We start from the raw sequence: 14700 nt of genomic DNA, 5'->3' as shown, positions 1-14700 counted from the left end.
CATTTCAATGCTATGGCTTGCTTCAGTTTGGTTTTATTTAGTATAATGTGTACGGTTGTCTATACAAAAGTTATTTACATTTTCCATGAAGAGCTTTCATATCTGAACGCAGACATCCACGTTTAATGTTCAAAAATTTTAGTATGCAGAATGTCTGGACAAATGTGATCCTTAATTCACACGTGTTAAGGTGTAACAGAAGACAGATCTAATGGAGAAACTCTCCTGACTGGAGTCGTGTTGTTGGACAGCGGGTTAAAGACGCAGGGTAAGGTCAGGTCTGTAGAAGAAGGCTCTCCTTGTTCTCGTACAGCGGAGATCTGTCGCAACAATGCCTTGCCTTCCTCACGTGCCTGAGAAAAGACAATTAACAAGTTCATAAATTAGACGACTAATAAAGCTTTATGAGAGACAAGGGTTAGTTAAATTAAGATGTACGTGTTCTAAATAATCGGATTTGCTAACAAATCCTTTCTGTAAATCACATTTTGTGAATGTGAAAAGAAACGTACATCGTTGTAGTCACAGCAGCGCTGAGCACAGAGGGAAGCTTCATCGTAGAGTTTGTTTTTGAAGTAGTATTGGCCAAGGTATCTTAGCGCCGTGCTCACTTCAGCGTGCTGCAACTGCTCCTAAATAACATAAATATCCATCAGATTAGTCTAAAGTCTAAATACATTTATACATGTTAAAAAATTGTGCCATTTTAAAGGGGACATATCAATAAAATCTGACTTTTCCTTTGTTTAAGTGCCAAATTGGTGCTTTTATCAACCTAGAAAATTTGAAAAAGATCAACCCATTAATTTGCCTCCCCTTGTGATGTCAAAAGGGGATCTTATTATAATAATACTGGCACTTAATTTGTACTATACAACCATGGCACTAATAAAAAATAAGAATAAAAAAATTTAAATTTTTTAGAAAGTAGCCTATAAAGATGTCCAAATTAAGTCCTTAGCAACTGCATCCATTCACAAAAATAAAAGTACGGTAGGAAATTTACAAAATATCTTTGTGGAACATGAACTTTACATTATGTAAATCTTAATGATTTTGGCAAAAATGATTTTTTAATGATTTTGGCAAAAAAGAAAAATCGAAATATACCCTTGCTTCTGAAGTCTGCTTTTGTGGTCCATGATCAAATATATAATTCAATAAAACTTGATGAATGAAATGCGTGTAAACAACCATGCAATGTCACATTCAGGAAGTTTTTTAAGCTTCAATGTAACTTTTCCAAATAATATTTGCGAGTTATGAATGTGAGAAAACATTTATAAGATTGATTCTCAAGTATGGTAGCCTAAACTTGCTCAAGGGCACCTTAGTCAAACTGCTGGCCGTGCGACCTTTGGGTTATAAGCCCGACTCCCTAACCATTAAGCCCAACTTTAAGTTATGTATAATCTAGTCCAGAAAGACTTACTCCACTTGAGAAAATATCCTGGATGTAAATAATGTAGCATTGTGCAGCTTCGGCAGATTCAGTCAGTTGCTCGTGAAGCCTAAAAAAAACAAGCGCACAACAGATCACAACAAAATAAAAGCCTACGCACTTAAAACTTTTACTGCTGACATTCACTCACTTCGCCAGCTTCAAAAGAGCCATTCTTTCCACATCCCCAACAGAATATGCTCTCCAGTAACACTGTACACACAAAAAACAACCACAATAAAACTGGAGATACAGTCCAAAATGCCTTTGGTTTAAAACGTGACCCTCTTTAAAATCCAGGCTAACATCTTAAAATATAATGATGAAATTAGGAGCATCAAAGTTGATTGATTTCAATCTTTGACATGGCCTTATTTAAAAATATCAAGGTTATATTTTTACAAAATATTGTAGGATGATTTTATGTAGTAAACAACAGTAAATCACAAAAAATGACTATATACTGTGCTAAACAAAATCTTAGCCGATTACCTTCTTGGCCTCGACCTGCTGAGACAGTTTCTCATAACATTCACCAAGAGCCACAAGCATTCGGGAGTCATTTGGCCTAAAACCAAACACAAGTGAACTCAATGTAAAACAGGTCCATTACAAACACTGATTTGAATTGACAGATTTACACGTTGTTATGCTCACCTGAGTTGATGGGCTTTCCTGTAGTAGTAAAGCGAGTAGAAAGGCATTTTTAGGATCTCGTAGGTCTGACCGAGTCCGTACCATGCACGGTAGTCTCTTTTGTTCACTTCAATCGCATGTCTAAAAGATGAAGGCATACGTTAACAAATATGGTTTAGAGAGACATTATGAGGAGAGACTTGTAGATCAGATGTACTGCACCTGTAAGCCTGAATGGCAGCGGATGTGTTTTTCATCTCCATGTACTCGTGACCCATGAGGGTCCAGGCACCCAGACAGCGTGGATTCAGCTTCAGTGCACGCTGGAAATACAAGGCAGCCTTTTCATGCTGCGCCCGCAAGCTATAGTAATTACCTGTTGATTAAAAGAAAAAAAAACACAAAACCAGCCATAAGTTGCATAAGTATATTTGTAGCAATAGCCATCAATACATTGTATGGGTCAAAATTATAGCTTTTTCTTTTATGCCAAAAATCATTATTATATTAAGTAAAGATCATGAACCATGAAAATATTTTATACATTTCAAAATATCAAAACTTTATTTATGTGAGTAGAGATGCAGTTGCTAAAGACTTGATTTGAACAACTTTAAAGGCGATTTTCTCAATATTTTGATCCCCCCTTAATTCCATATTTTCTAATAGTTTGCCAAATATTGTCCTATCCTAACAAACTATACATCAACAGAAAGCTTATTTATTTTATATAATTATCTTATTATCATTTTTTTGCAAGGGGGGTGTAAACTTATGAATCTAAAAATGAGCATCAGTTGAGCTCATAAGCATCCACCAAATGATAACTTATCAATAAATTACGACCAAGGCCATGGTCCACTGTCCGTTTTACTCTGACACATCTAAAAAATAGAAAGTTGCTGTACTATGAACAACATGCAATGTTTCTTTTGTGTATTTGTTCACATTTGTTCATGTGATGTTTTGCATTAGAGTTAAATACTCACCTATGACACAGCAGGTCTCTACTTTGTATTTATCGATCTCCACCAGATTATGGGCCAAGTAGCTGAGCTCAGGCTTCATGGTCTAAAGGAAAAGTTTCTCATTTGTCTACAACACTATTTTGAAGTACTTAAAAACATTATCATAAATGCATTCAAGTGATCTCACCCGAACATAGAGGAGGTTGGAGAAGGTGTCCATGTTCTCGATGCGGAACGGATCCTGGTCCCGCAGTTTGTTAAACAGATATAATGCTTGATCAATATCTAGGGAGGTAATATCATTATTACTATACTGTATATATATATATATATATTATTATGGACACATTCAAGTCAAGTCAAAAAAAATTTTCCTCCATTAATTCCTTTAAGCTACAGTACATACGTACATGCTGCCTAAAGCCTTTTTAAAACATCACAGTCTCAGTCTCAAATAACTGAAATATTTTCATCACGGTAAGTACCTCGTATGTTGTGGTAAGCCACAGCGATCTGTGAAATGATGTAGGTGCTCTTGCCAAACCCCGCCTCCATAAGAGTCTGATATTTCTGGAGTGCCTCTTTGATCATCTGGAGTTCAGTGTACATGTGTGCCATGAAGAAATCCTTCACCCAGCAGTCTGGCAGAGACAAGGACTTCAGCTGAGAAAGACAAAGTGGAGAAGCTGATGAAAGTGCATCTACTTATTAAACATACGAGGCATGATGGGATCGATAAAGACGTACCATTTCAATATTGGTGATGAGGTTGCAAAGCTCCAGCCACGATCCCCAGTGCATAGGGAGAGCGTGTGTCGCGGCTACGAAGATCTCCACCGCCTCCTTCAGCAAATCTAGTTTCCGTAGAACTACACCATAACTGGCGTAAAATAAAGGATGCGCATTAGCTTACTTTGGGGAGAAAACTACCAGCATTTTTTGTAGATCTTTGTTAGGATCCGGCACTATCCCGTGAGCGGGACACCAGAGTTAAATTCTAAATTTGTATCTATCATAAACTATATATCATTGGAAATGTCTAAAAATGTAATCTTCATATCTCAAAACATTTTACCAGTAATAATAATGCAGTGACAGTAATTTATTAATTCGTAACAAGAGTATGCAGCAAACCAGACACCTAGTGGCCGTTGTTGGTAAAACAACTAAAAGTGTAACTTTTTTACTTCATTTTTTGTGATAATTTTTTGTATTAAATATATACTTTTATTTATTACAATAGAAGAAAAAAAAATAAAGTGTCTTCTTGAAAACAAGAACAAGATTAGGTTTCCATACAAAAAAACATATGTGTACATCACATTTTACTTCCCTTGATGCACAGTTACTTATGTATTATAATTTGCATTAAACGTTATTTTCTCCTATTTCTTGGTAATAAACATCAGTTGAGAACTGTCGCTCTAAATTATACATACAGATAAAGTGCAAATCCATCCAGCTCCCCTGCACTGTGCTTCTTGCTCAACTCCACTCGCAGTTCCCGCAAGGCTTCATTTCGGACCTGACCCTTTTCCAAAGGACCTGCAACCATATACAAGTCTATCAAAGGAGACCATATATCATGTATGCATTTGGCAGAGCCTTTTATTAAAAGCGACTTGCAGTGCATTACAAGGTATTAGGGGTGTCCATCGACTAAGGATTTACATATTCGAATCAGAATTGTCAAATCTTGCCGATAGTCGACTGATGGTCGAATCATCTATGTGTGTTTGCATGGGTTGGGAGGGGCACCAGACCAGGTAGTCAACAAATGGGTTTAGTGATTTTTTTGTGGGTCAAAATAGCTATGCAGGAGCACCTTATGTGCTGGAAATGGTGTTTAATAGATTTAAAGGTTCTCGCTTACCAAGACTGTCCACTGTTTCGTCATCTTTCTTCTTTTCCCCTGACTGAGAGGAGGAAAAACAGGATATTTTTTCACATTCCCTTTTTAAACATGGAAGCAGAGAAAAACACAAGCCATTTCTCTCTTACCAGGTAGCGTGAATACATATACAGAAAATATGCTTTCTGACTCCGGCAGCCACGGAGAAAATACGCGGCTCTATCATATTCCTTCAAATCAAAATATGATTTGGCCAAACAAAGAGCATCCAAATCCTGAGCATCCTCCTCGGAGACAGAAAAAAACGATTCGGTCAAAACATATCTATTTGAAGTAAATGAAGTCAGAGAATAAATACTAGAGTGTTGAAATAAGTTTCACTAAAAATTAACTTTATTTAACCAAACATTACATGACAAACATAACGCTATGAGTACAAAAAATGAGTTGTAGAACTCAAGACTGACTTCGGTTAGGTCAGGTTGTGGAGGGATCTCATTCAGAGGAAGAGGGTCTAAAGAAAATGCCAATTCAGATGCCCTGCAACACAGAAATCAAAAATCAGACCAATGAAAATAAATTCCCTTCTGTACATTACTGTCTAGCTACAGTATTTAACATGTAAGCCTATTTGTCACATAATGTGGGATATAATCATTGCCTTTCTTATTATTGGGAGTATATATTTTTACTTGCCTCATTTCAAGATATTATACTCAGTAGTTTAGTCGTGTTTATAAAATAATAATAATAATAAATACATATGACAAATCAATTTGGTAGTATGCTGCTAATCTTGTTTTACAAAAAGTACTGTGGTGTTTTACCATGGTAACGTACAGTAATGTTATCATTGTAATATTTATTTTGATACACCGTTATATTTCTTTGTGAATGACTACAGAAAAATGCCCCTGAAATGGCGAAACGTTTACAAAGCACACATGACATATAAACATGCAGTTTATTTAACATTACACCTAGGTTTTGCTATATTTTGTCTCTTTATTTCATTGCGTTAGCTGTCACGCTAGCTAACTGTCAACCAAGAAAACAACGCACTTACATCACTAACTGTATTTGTAACACTTACGTTAAATGATAAATCAAAGCTTTTTTTACCATTTCACGCTGTGGACGAGTCCTCTCTCCTTGCATTGTGCTATGATGGAAATAAGTTGCTTTTTTATTTGAACCAAGTCACCAAACTCACTGCTACGGGTAGCCGCCATTTTTTCATATATACGTCACGTGGACGTCACCAGAGCGCAAGACGTGATTGGTCAGACGACTGGTTTACAAGACTGTGGAAAATGAATTAATTTGCGATATGAAAACCTTTTAAAAATATATATTAATTGTTGCTTTAAAAAAAATTGTTTGTTTGTTTAGGAGGTAATACCATGATAATTTGTAACACGAAAATTAATTATAGATTTTTGTCTAATTCATTTTATAATCGAAATTATAGTATTAACATTTACATGAGTGATCCATGTAAATGTGTTTTAGGTTTTACTTAACTCATCCGAGGTTTCTGTCTCTCAGGTCTTGGTCGTAAAGTAAATTATTTAGACATCGTAGTGGATAAAGCCACAGTTTTTAATGCACTGGAAAATGAACTGAAAGCCACACTTAATAGTGAATATGGACCATATTAATTAAAAAAGGCCTTATGAATACTGATGCAGCTTGTTTCAATGCAAGTGTTAACATCCAAGTGTTAAAGCTTAAATTAAGATTATAATAAAAAGAGTCTTTTCTTTTAGTCTCTCAATAATAGGCTATATTATAACTGAGATTTTTATACGCTAAACTATACCTTTGATTTATGTTATTTGACAAATTATGGTAAAAATGGCTGTAACTAATTGCTCCAGATTTGTAGATGTTAGATTATCAGTTGTATTGTAAGCATGTAACTTACAAAGCCAGTTTCATGTATCATCATCTCAAAAAACAGCACACATGTAATCCTCAGAACTGATTGTGTTTCCCCTTCATTTTTGTTTGATAATGCCAATACTGAATTGGTAATAACTTCTATTTTACATGGATTAAATGAGCCGAAAAGTAACAGTTTTGTTCTTGGAGCTCTTTTGTAAATAAAATAAAACAGAGCTACATCAGACAATAAATGCAATAAATAAAATACTGAAGAAAGCCTTTTATAAAACTAAACTAACTGATAAAAATAGACTCTTACATTGTAATATTTCCTAAAAATAAATGGTTGTTGCAATAGCTGCATTTAAACTAATATGTGTGTGTGTGTTTTGGAGACATTGCTATTATATTTTAAAGTAGAAAAAAATTACTATTTGCCTTTAAAATATTCATAGATTTAATTGTTTACAAAGAGTTTTTAAAAGAGATTTATTTATTGATTAGTTAAATAAAGCCTATCTAAATTAAAAGACCCAAAATTAGCTTTGTTGGTCTTTTGTACACTATGATAAAACAGTTTTATGGCCACCATTTTGTCATTGTGTCCCAAATATTGATTTAATGATTATAAATTAGTATTTATGATGTTGTGGAGTATCATAAAAATATTTAAGGCAGTTAAAACAATCTTAGATTTATTGGAGCCATCAATTTGGTCTGAAGAATCTGAGAAATTAATTATGAGATCTCATTTTATGAAAAGATTTTTGCCAAATCTAAGCACGCTTTAAGTCATTGCTTAAATTTCTGAGGAAACTACTGAAAACATTTATGTGAGTTTACAGAGGATACTTTCCTATAGTATTGTGAAGTATTATATGGAAATTAGATAATTTGAGCAAAAATATAATCATGTTTTATTTACATAACACCCTCCAGAATATTCCTTTTACTAAACATTTTAATACAAGATAATGCAGGCAAATATTTGTAACAATAAAAATTGTATGCAAAACATCACTTAGTGGGCAAGGTGCACTCTCGGAAACAAAGGTACAATGATGGTAATTATTCAAAACTACTTAAAAGGATCCATCCCAGGGACAACTTTTAACTTTTTTCTGATGATGTAAGCAAAAAAACAACCTTACATATAGGGAGAATTTTTATAAAGTGCTTACTCCAATTACCAAGTGTAAATATTGATATTAAATTTACAGGCATAACCATAATGTAAAGAGTGCTTGCGTTTAACAACTCGCCAATAGCTCTTGAAATGATATAACTAGGAAACATCACAGTCATTCACATTACAGACAATAAGAAATTTTGTTTGTTTGAAAAACTGTTTGAATGAATTTCAAGGATATCAGTAGTCATGAAGTTAACAGAAAGAACATTTTAACAGCAACAATAAAACTACTAAATGATTCAAGGATCAAATTTACTTTAATTTTGTATATAATTTTAACTAAAGGAACGTACAGTGTGTACTGTATAGTGCAGTTACATCAGCATATATACATTAAAAACATTTTCCAAAATCTTCAACTTACTTTATTTGAAAATTAAACTTTACCTTTCCTGATCAGGATACAATACAAATGTATATTTTATTTTGCATGACAATTTGTTTAGAACACATCAACATGTAGGCGGAATTACACCCAAAGTGAAAACAAAGCTTTTCGTCATTGAAATTCTGATGATAATAGGCTCTTCTTTATTATTATATTAAAACCTGTATTTTAAAAGTGTTTTAACTTTTTATGAAGTAGACATCATTGTTATACGAGGTAGTCAACATCATTCACTACATGGCCTGCTTCGATGGAATCGGTCACCCACGATTCCCGAACGATTTTGAACTTCTTTGTATAAAGACGTCTCAGCGTCTTCAAGTCCAGAATCCTTCCCTCTCCATCTACTATGACATGCGAGATTCCTTCCTTCAGTTCCTCCACAACTGTACCACCATGGAATCGAAATTCTAAAGCTCGCGTGTCCAAACGTGTTCCCCGGATGAGGGTTTTTGCATCTCCTAAGTCGGCACACCGATCAAAGTATGCGCAATAAGGCCTAAAAATGCTAGTAAGCAAGTCATCCCAGGCAAACTTTTCTTCGATCTGTGCCACAGATGGAGATTCATCTACAGGTCCAATCCTTCCGAACACATCCATGACCTGCTGTTCATTTGTGTCGACGTAATAACTGTCTCCATACTTATCGTACTCCTTGGCAAAGTGTTCCCTTGTGGGAGGCGACATGTGGATCATGTGACGCGGCTGCCACGGCACAACCTGCTTTTTCTCCAAACACTCAACAAGCCAAGTGGCCCACACCACATCGTGTTGGTTTGAGGAGACGAGGTTCTTAACTCTCATGTTTTGCACAGCAGCGATCACGCAGTACGTATCCTTTCCAGGGTTCTGCACGACAATGCCTCCGCAGCGGGCCACGTCCCTCTCAAGCTCCGACTTGGAACGTTTATCGTTTCCGTTGATCACGCAAAACTCCACCCCTTCGAACATATCCGTCTCTTTGGTGACCGCCGATAAATCCTGAGATTTAAAGTGGTCAATAACACCGATGGTTTTCTTGGGTTTGACCACTAGTTTGCGCTTTTTCTTTTCAGGCTGATCCTCTTGGTAGTTGAGATGTCTGGATGCCAGCTTTCCAGAAGCTTTGGAACGGTATTGACTCAGTTCAGGCAATGTCATGCACTGGTGCCATTCTTTATCTTCTCGGATTCGTTCTATTCTGGGAAAACGTAACGTGCAGTTGGTTTTGTACATATCGCTGGAAACGATCTCTGCCGCTTTGACTTGTATGATCACAGAATTCCGCGGTTCTATGTAGACCTCCGGTTTTTCCGTTCCGCATAAGATGGATGCCGGAGGACTGTTTTTGTTGTATATTTTCCAATGCTTGGCCAACTTCAGCCCGAGATCATAAAGCTCTTTCAAAGTGTAGCCCGATCCGATGCGACAGATAGTGTGGAACACCGTCGGCTTCTCCCCAGGACTCGGCTCCTCGGCTACCGCGCAGAGAAAATGCGAGAGCATGCCGCTTCTTCTGCCTTTACCCCAGTAGCCACCAACTATCAACAGATCGAGTTCATCCATCAGACCATCTACATATTCAGGTTTAATTTTCAGCCATTCTTTACCACGTTTATCCGGTTTGTAGATGGACATGGGATCCTTAATCATAATCCCCTCTTCCCGACTATCAATGGCTTCATTGAGGGCGTTCACCACTTCTTGCGTGGTTCTACCTTCGGATTTAGACACCAGCTGGATTCGACCTTTGATGGGGGTGAAGATGGTGTGAAGAATTTCGTAACGCTTCTTCAGCGGTTCATTTCCCAATTTCTGGTCATTTAACAAAAGGACATCAAACACACAAAAGCATGTTTGCAAGTCGGAGTCGTCCACCAACCTTTTAATGTCAAACTTGCTGCCTTTCTGCATGAAGGTCTCAGCCGTAGGGTTATAGGCCATCATCTCTCCGTCCAGTATGCAGTTCACGACATTAGGTTTGAAGACGTTGTGAATGTAGGGTGTGAGCGAACCCTCCAGGGGAGAGGCTCCAAACTGTTGCGTGTACTCGTAAGAGTTCCTGGTAAAGTATTTGTATACATCCCCAGCTTTGTGCAACTGAATGCGTTCACCATCAAGTTTTGTCTCGATATAGAACGGCCGGTTGCCCATTTGCTTCTCTATTTGTCCGACATTGGCGACGGCGGCCAGCATCGGTTTAAAAGCGGAAAACATATTAATGGACACATCGCTCAGCGACACAGACGGATCGTGAAGTTCTCTGCACACTTTATCCAGATTTGTGGTGACATTGTAAAATTCTGGTGCGTCTGGATGGAAAACCTTCAGTATTGTTTCCTTGCTAATGCCGAGTTTCATATCCTTAAGGATCATTCGAATAAGCCACTTCTGTTCCAATGCTGAGCTTTGGGTTATCACATGCAAAAGGCTTTTTTTCACCTGATCCTTCTGTTTGCTGGCATTGTTGATAGCTACTGAATCCAAAAAGTCATTGATCTCTTTAATGCTTAGGTTACTTTTACTTGTGATCCTGCTTTTGAGGACAAAATAGGCCATGAGGGCAAAGTCACCTGATTCCCCTTGAGATGTAGTCGGGGCTCTGTAATGTAGAAGTTTGTTTGCTTCAGACCCATTTTTAGGTAGACCCAAAACGTCAATATAAAGTTTGGCCAGCATGTTCTCTTTTATTCCGTAAGCCATTCGCTCTCGCTCAAACTGAGGCACGATGAGACGTATGGCCGGGTAAAACGAGTCTGTGGTGCTCGTGTTGTTCTTGTGAAGCGCTGCGTGGAAATTCCTCCAGGAATCAATGAAGTCCTTCAGGATTGTGGCTTTATCCGGTCGGAGTTTGGCCTTCTGGATTTTCTCCAGAACGGTGCAGAGGTTGATGAAGGGAACCTCCGCAGCAACTGATGTTTGTGTTGTGGCATCACTTTTTGAAGAACTTTCCATCATTGTAAATGAAAACTGTGAGAGTCAAATAAATAAATTAATGCAAAATACATAACGTTACAGACTTTAACTCAAATATAAACACTGTGCCTTACAAAACGAATATTTAGCAGTTGGTCTTACTATCATAAGAAAAAGTGTTTTTCATTTTTAAGTTAAAAGTATAGATAGAAACAAACCAATTTTAAGCCATTTCACTAACACACCATTAATAATATAAAGAAAGAATATCTGACAAGTCTTAAACATTAAACATCACGCAGACAACTTTAGAAATATTTGCTCAAACATGCTCTAATCGTTTTTGTTTGGTCAAACAAACAATAATATTTATTCAACAGGAAATATATAAACAAAATAAACAAATAAACATATTCACCTGTGGAAGAATGAAGACGATTTATGTTAACTTCCGTATTATTCACATCGACGGTCAAAGCGTTTTCTAAATAATTGGTTTATTTAATAAATCCCGTTTAGATTTACATATGAAACCATTTATTTTAAAACTGTACAAAATGAATTTGTTAAACGTAATTTGCTCCTCATCGTTGAACGTCAGTATGTTTTTGATGAAACACACGGAAATGACGTAATGTCTTTAGTCTTAACCCTTTAGTGAACGAAGCCACTCATTCGGTGACAGTGCCATCTGTTGTTAGATCGGAGGTTGCGGCTGCGACCCAAACCGCCTACTTCCATATACCATACTATATAGTAGGCAAAAAGCAGTAGGCGAACGAAAAGTATGTCCGAATCAACAGTATGCATAAAAGAGGCTTGTTTGAGATGCAGCTTGCCTAGCCTGAAATATAAGCCTGCTGCAGTAAGGGGAGGAGTGAAAAAAGTGCAGGCAAGCCGGACGCTTCATGAATCTCGCTGTGTTGTGGACTGCAAACGTCAACCACGGAAGAGATCGCGTTCGCGTATTTTATCGCGGATTAAATAGATGCAACTTAAATACCAACAAATGCATTTACATTAAGATGTTTATAAGGAGAATTAACAAAGGTGAACTGCTCATTACTGGAAAACGTTTCTTAGTAATGTTGGGATGTAATCTAAGTCTAGACATACAAATACGTTTCTGTGTGAAATATAAACGGCAAATAATACAACAACACCAATACAAAAGTTTAAAGGAATTCATTAAAAATATGAATGTCATAAGTCAAGAACAAGTTGAATAGGCCTACATATAAAAACTAATACAGGAAGTGGAGTTTTTAGAATTAAAAAGTCATCAGCTGACATTCCCGGGCAAATGAGCATGAAGCTGTGTCGTCACCAAGTCTTTTCCCATCGTGCTTTTCGTCAACACAGTCAGTGGAGAGCAACTGCGCTCGGCTGTAGAATCCGACGAGCCCACCTCTCCATCGGGAGAGTTAATTTTGCACACGTCAGCGTGACATTCCAGCCAACATTGATATGTGGGCCCCACGTGGGTCCCATCTGGGCAGCATGGGTTACATGTGGGCATGGGCTTCACATGGGCAATATATGTGGGTCCCATGTGGGTTTCCCTATGTGGGCCCCATATAGGTTTGCCCATGTGGGATAATAATGTGGGGCCCTCAGGGCACCTATGTGGGCAAAACATTTTTATGCTTGAAATACATCTTTATACATTTAAAACCTTAAAATAATACCTTTTGGTTGATTGTCACTTTTATACAAAGAGCAAATAATATAACAGATATGATTTGATCAGTATAAAACATTTAAAATAAAAATGGATTATTTTTACATTTAATTAACATTGATATGTGGGCCCCACCCATATGGGCAACATGGGTTTCATGTGGCCATGGGCTTAACATGGGCAATACATATGGGTCCCATGTGGGTTGACTATGTGGGTCCCATATAGGTATGCCCATGTTGGATGATAAAATGGGACCTATGTGGGCAAAATAATTTCATGCTTAAAATACATTTTATATACTAAATATTAAAATTATTACTTTTGGTTGATAGTCACTTTTATACAAAGAGCAAATAATATCACAGATAGGATACGATCAGTAAAAAACATTTTAAATAAAAATGCATTATTGTTTACATTTAATTGTGATATTTATAATGTTAACCTTCCAATTATTAATTTTAATTTGCACAGCTGAGAATGAGTGAAAATAAGAAATGTCAGAAAGTTCATCAGTTTGTTAATGTGTTAAAGAAATGTTTCAAACATTCTGAAAGAAGCCTGATTAGTGGAGTTAGGTGTTTCATATAAGGAGACCTCATTACGATCCGCTTACTGCTACGACACATTACGCTTGACAAAGTAGTCCTGCTTTAAATGTTGTTAATTGTGATTTTTTTCACATAATATAATATCATATTTTAAATAATCTTTGCTAAAATAGGCAGACTTTTAAAATTACAACTATAAAGATGATAAACATTTAGACTACAAGAAGTTCCGCTCAGACGCAAGGATACAGTTTCTACCGGAGCAGCAGGAGTCTCTCACAACCGTTACACATGAAATTAATTTTCTGAGTTGTGTTTTTAGAAAATGTAATACTATATCATTTTTATAGGGAAGACATATCGCAAGACATATCGTTATCGCATCACTTACGTCTTTTGGGTCGTCGTGTTTCTTTTGGTGTGATAGGGTGGGATGAGGTGGGACCCATCAAGACAAGAGCGTTGACACAATTTGAACATGGACCTTTTCCAACCGACTTGGGTTGAACAATTCCAGCTTTTACAAACCTGCTGGATTCCGTTACACATATGCTGCCATTGGCGCTTTTTGTCCAAGCCAACTGCACAGCAAAAATATTTTTTGTTGAGGAGTTAAATTACGTTAAAAACGATTTATATTATATTTTAATTTATATTATATATTTCTTTTTTATATTACTAACAAAAAAGTAGGACAATTAATTAAATAAATAATAATAATACATTAAATAAATTTTGTTAAATAATTAAGTCAAATAATTAAGACGAAATGTCAAATAATTACAATAATTAAAATCGACAGCATGACAACAATCATCCTCACCATAGCCAGGGAGCGCTTTGGCACAGAAGAGAGAAAAGGCAGCAGCGAAGCTCAGGTAATCCAGCCAAACAGGAGAGCAAGAGAGATCTTGCAATTGAGGAAGGAGATCAAGACCCTCAACAAGCAGTTCAGAACAGCAAGTGCTGAAGAAAGGAAGGGTATAAAAGATCTAACCAGTGGACTTCGAGGGCAACTTTGCAGACTAAGAAGGGCAGAAAGGTCTCTGAAACTGAGAAAAGAGAAGGAGGCCAAGCGGGCTCAGTTCATTAAGGATCCACACAGGTTTACTAAAACCCTGCTGGGGGAAGCCAGATCTGGAAGATTGACCAGCCCTAAGGAAGTTGTAGAGGAGTTCCTTAAGGAGAGCCACAATGACGACCTCA

At 36.8% G+C, this 14700-nt stretch overlaps 2 protein-coding genes across 2 annotated transcripts; both read right to left on the bottom strand.

Moving 5' to 3' along the window:
* Positions 1-19: 19 nt before the first annotated feature.
* On the bottom strand, positions 20-6134 carry cdc23 (CDC23 (cell division cycle 23, yeast, homolog)). The gene is made up of 16 exons (XM_065287305.1): positions 6020-6134; positions 5365-5437; positions 5047-5184; positions 4919-4961; positions 4485-4590; positions 3793-3925; positions 3531-3708; positions 3233-3330; positions 3067-3148; positions 2300-2453; positions 2099-2218; positions 1934-2009; positions 1593-1654; positions 1433-1511; positions 513-632; positions 20-353 (listed from the first exon to the last, which is right to left on the bottom strand). The coding sequence occupies exons 1-16, from the start codon at positions 6127-6129 to the stop codon at positions 186-188; spliced, it is 1740 nt and encodes a 579-aa protein (XP_065143377.1). The 5' UTR covers positions 6130-6134; the 3' UTR covers positions 20-185.
* Positions 6135-8214: 2080 nt separating this feature from the next.
* On the bottom strand, positions 8215-11895 carry lig4 (ligase IV, DNA, ATP-dependent). Its single transcript, XM_065287302.2, has 2 exons — positions 11678-11895; positions 8215-11313 (listed from the first exon to the last, which is right to left on the bottom strand). Exon 2 carries the CDS (start codon positions 11299-11301, stop codon positions 8572-8574), a length of 2730 nt encoding a protein of 909 aa, XP_065143374.1. The 5' UTR covers positions 11302-11313; positions 11678-11895; the 3' UTR covers positions 8215-8571.
* Between the last annotated feature and the right edge of the window lie 2805 nt (positions 11896-14700).

Source organism: Paramisgurnus dabryanus, chromosome 18, assembly GCF_030506205.2.
Source record: "Paramisgurnus dabryanus chromosome 18, PD_genome_1.1, whole genome shotgun sequence".
In the NCBI taxonomy this organism is placed as follows: Eukaryota; Metazoa; Chordata; class Actinopteri; order Cypriniformes; family Cobitidae; genus Paramisgurnus; species Paramisgurnus dabryanus.
Note: the sequence above shows the minus strand (reverse complement) of the source record. Positions and strands in the feature narration are given on the sequence as shown.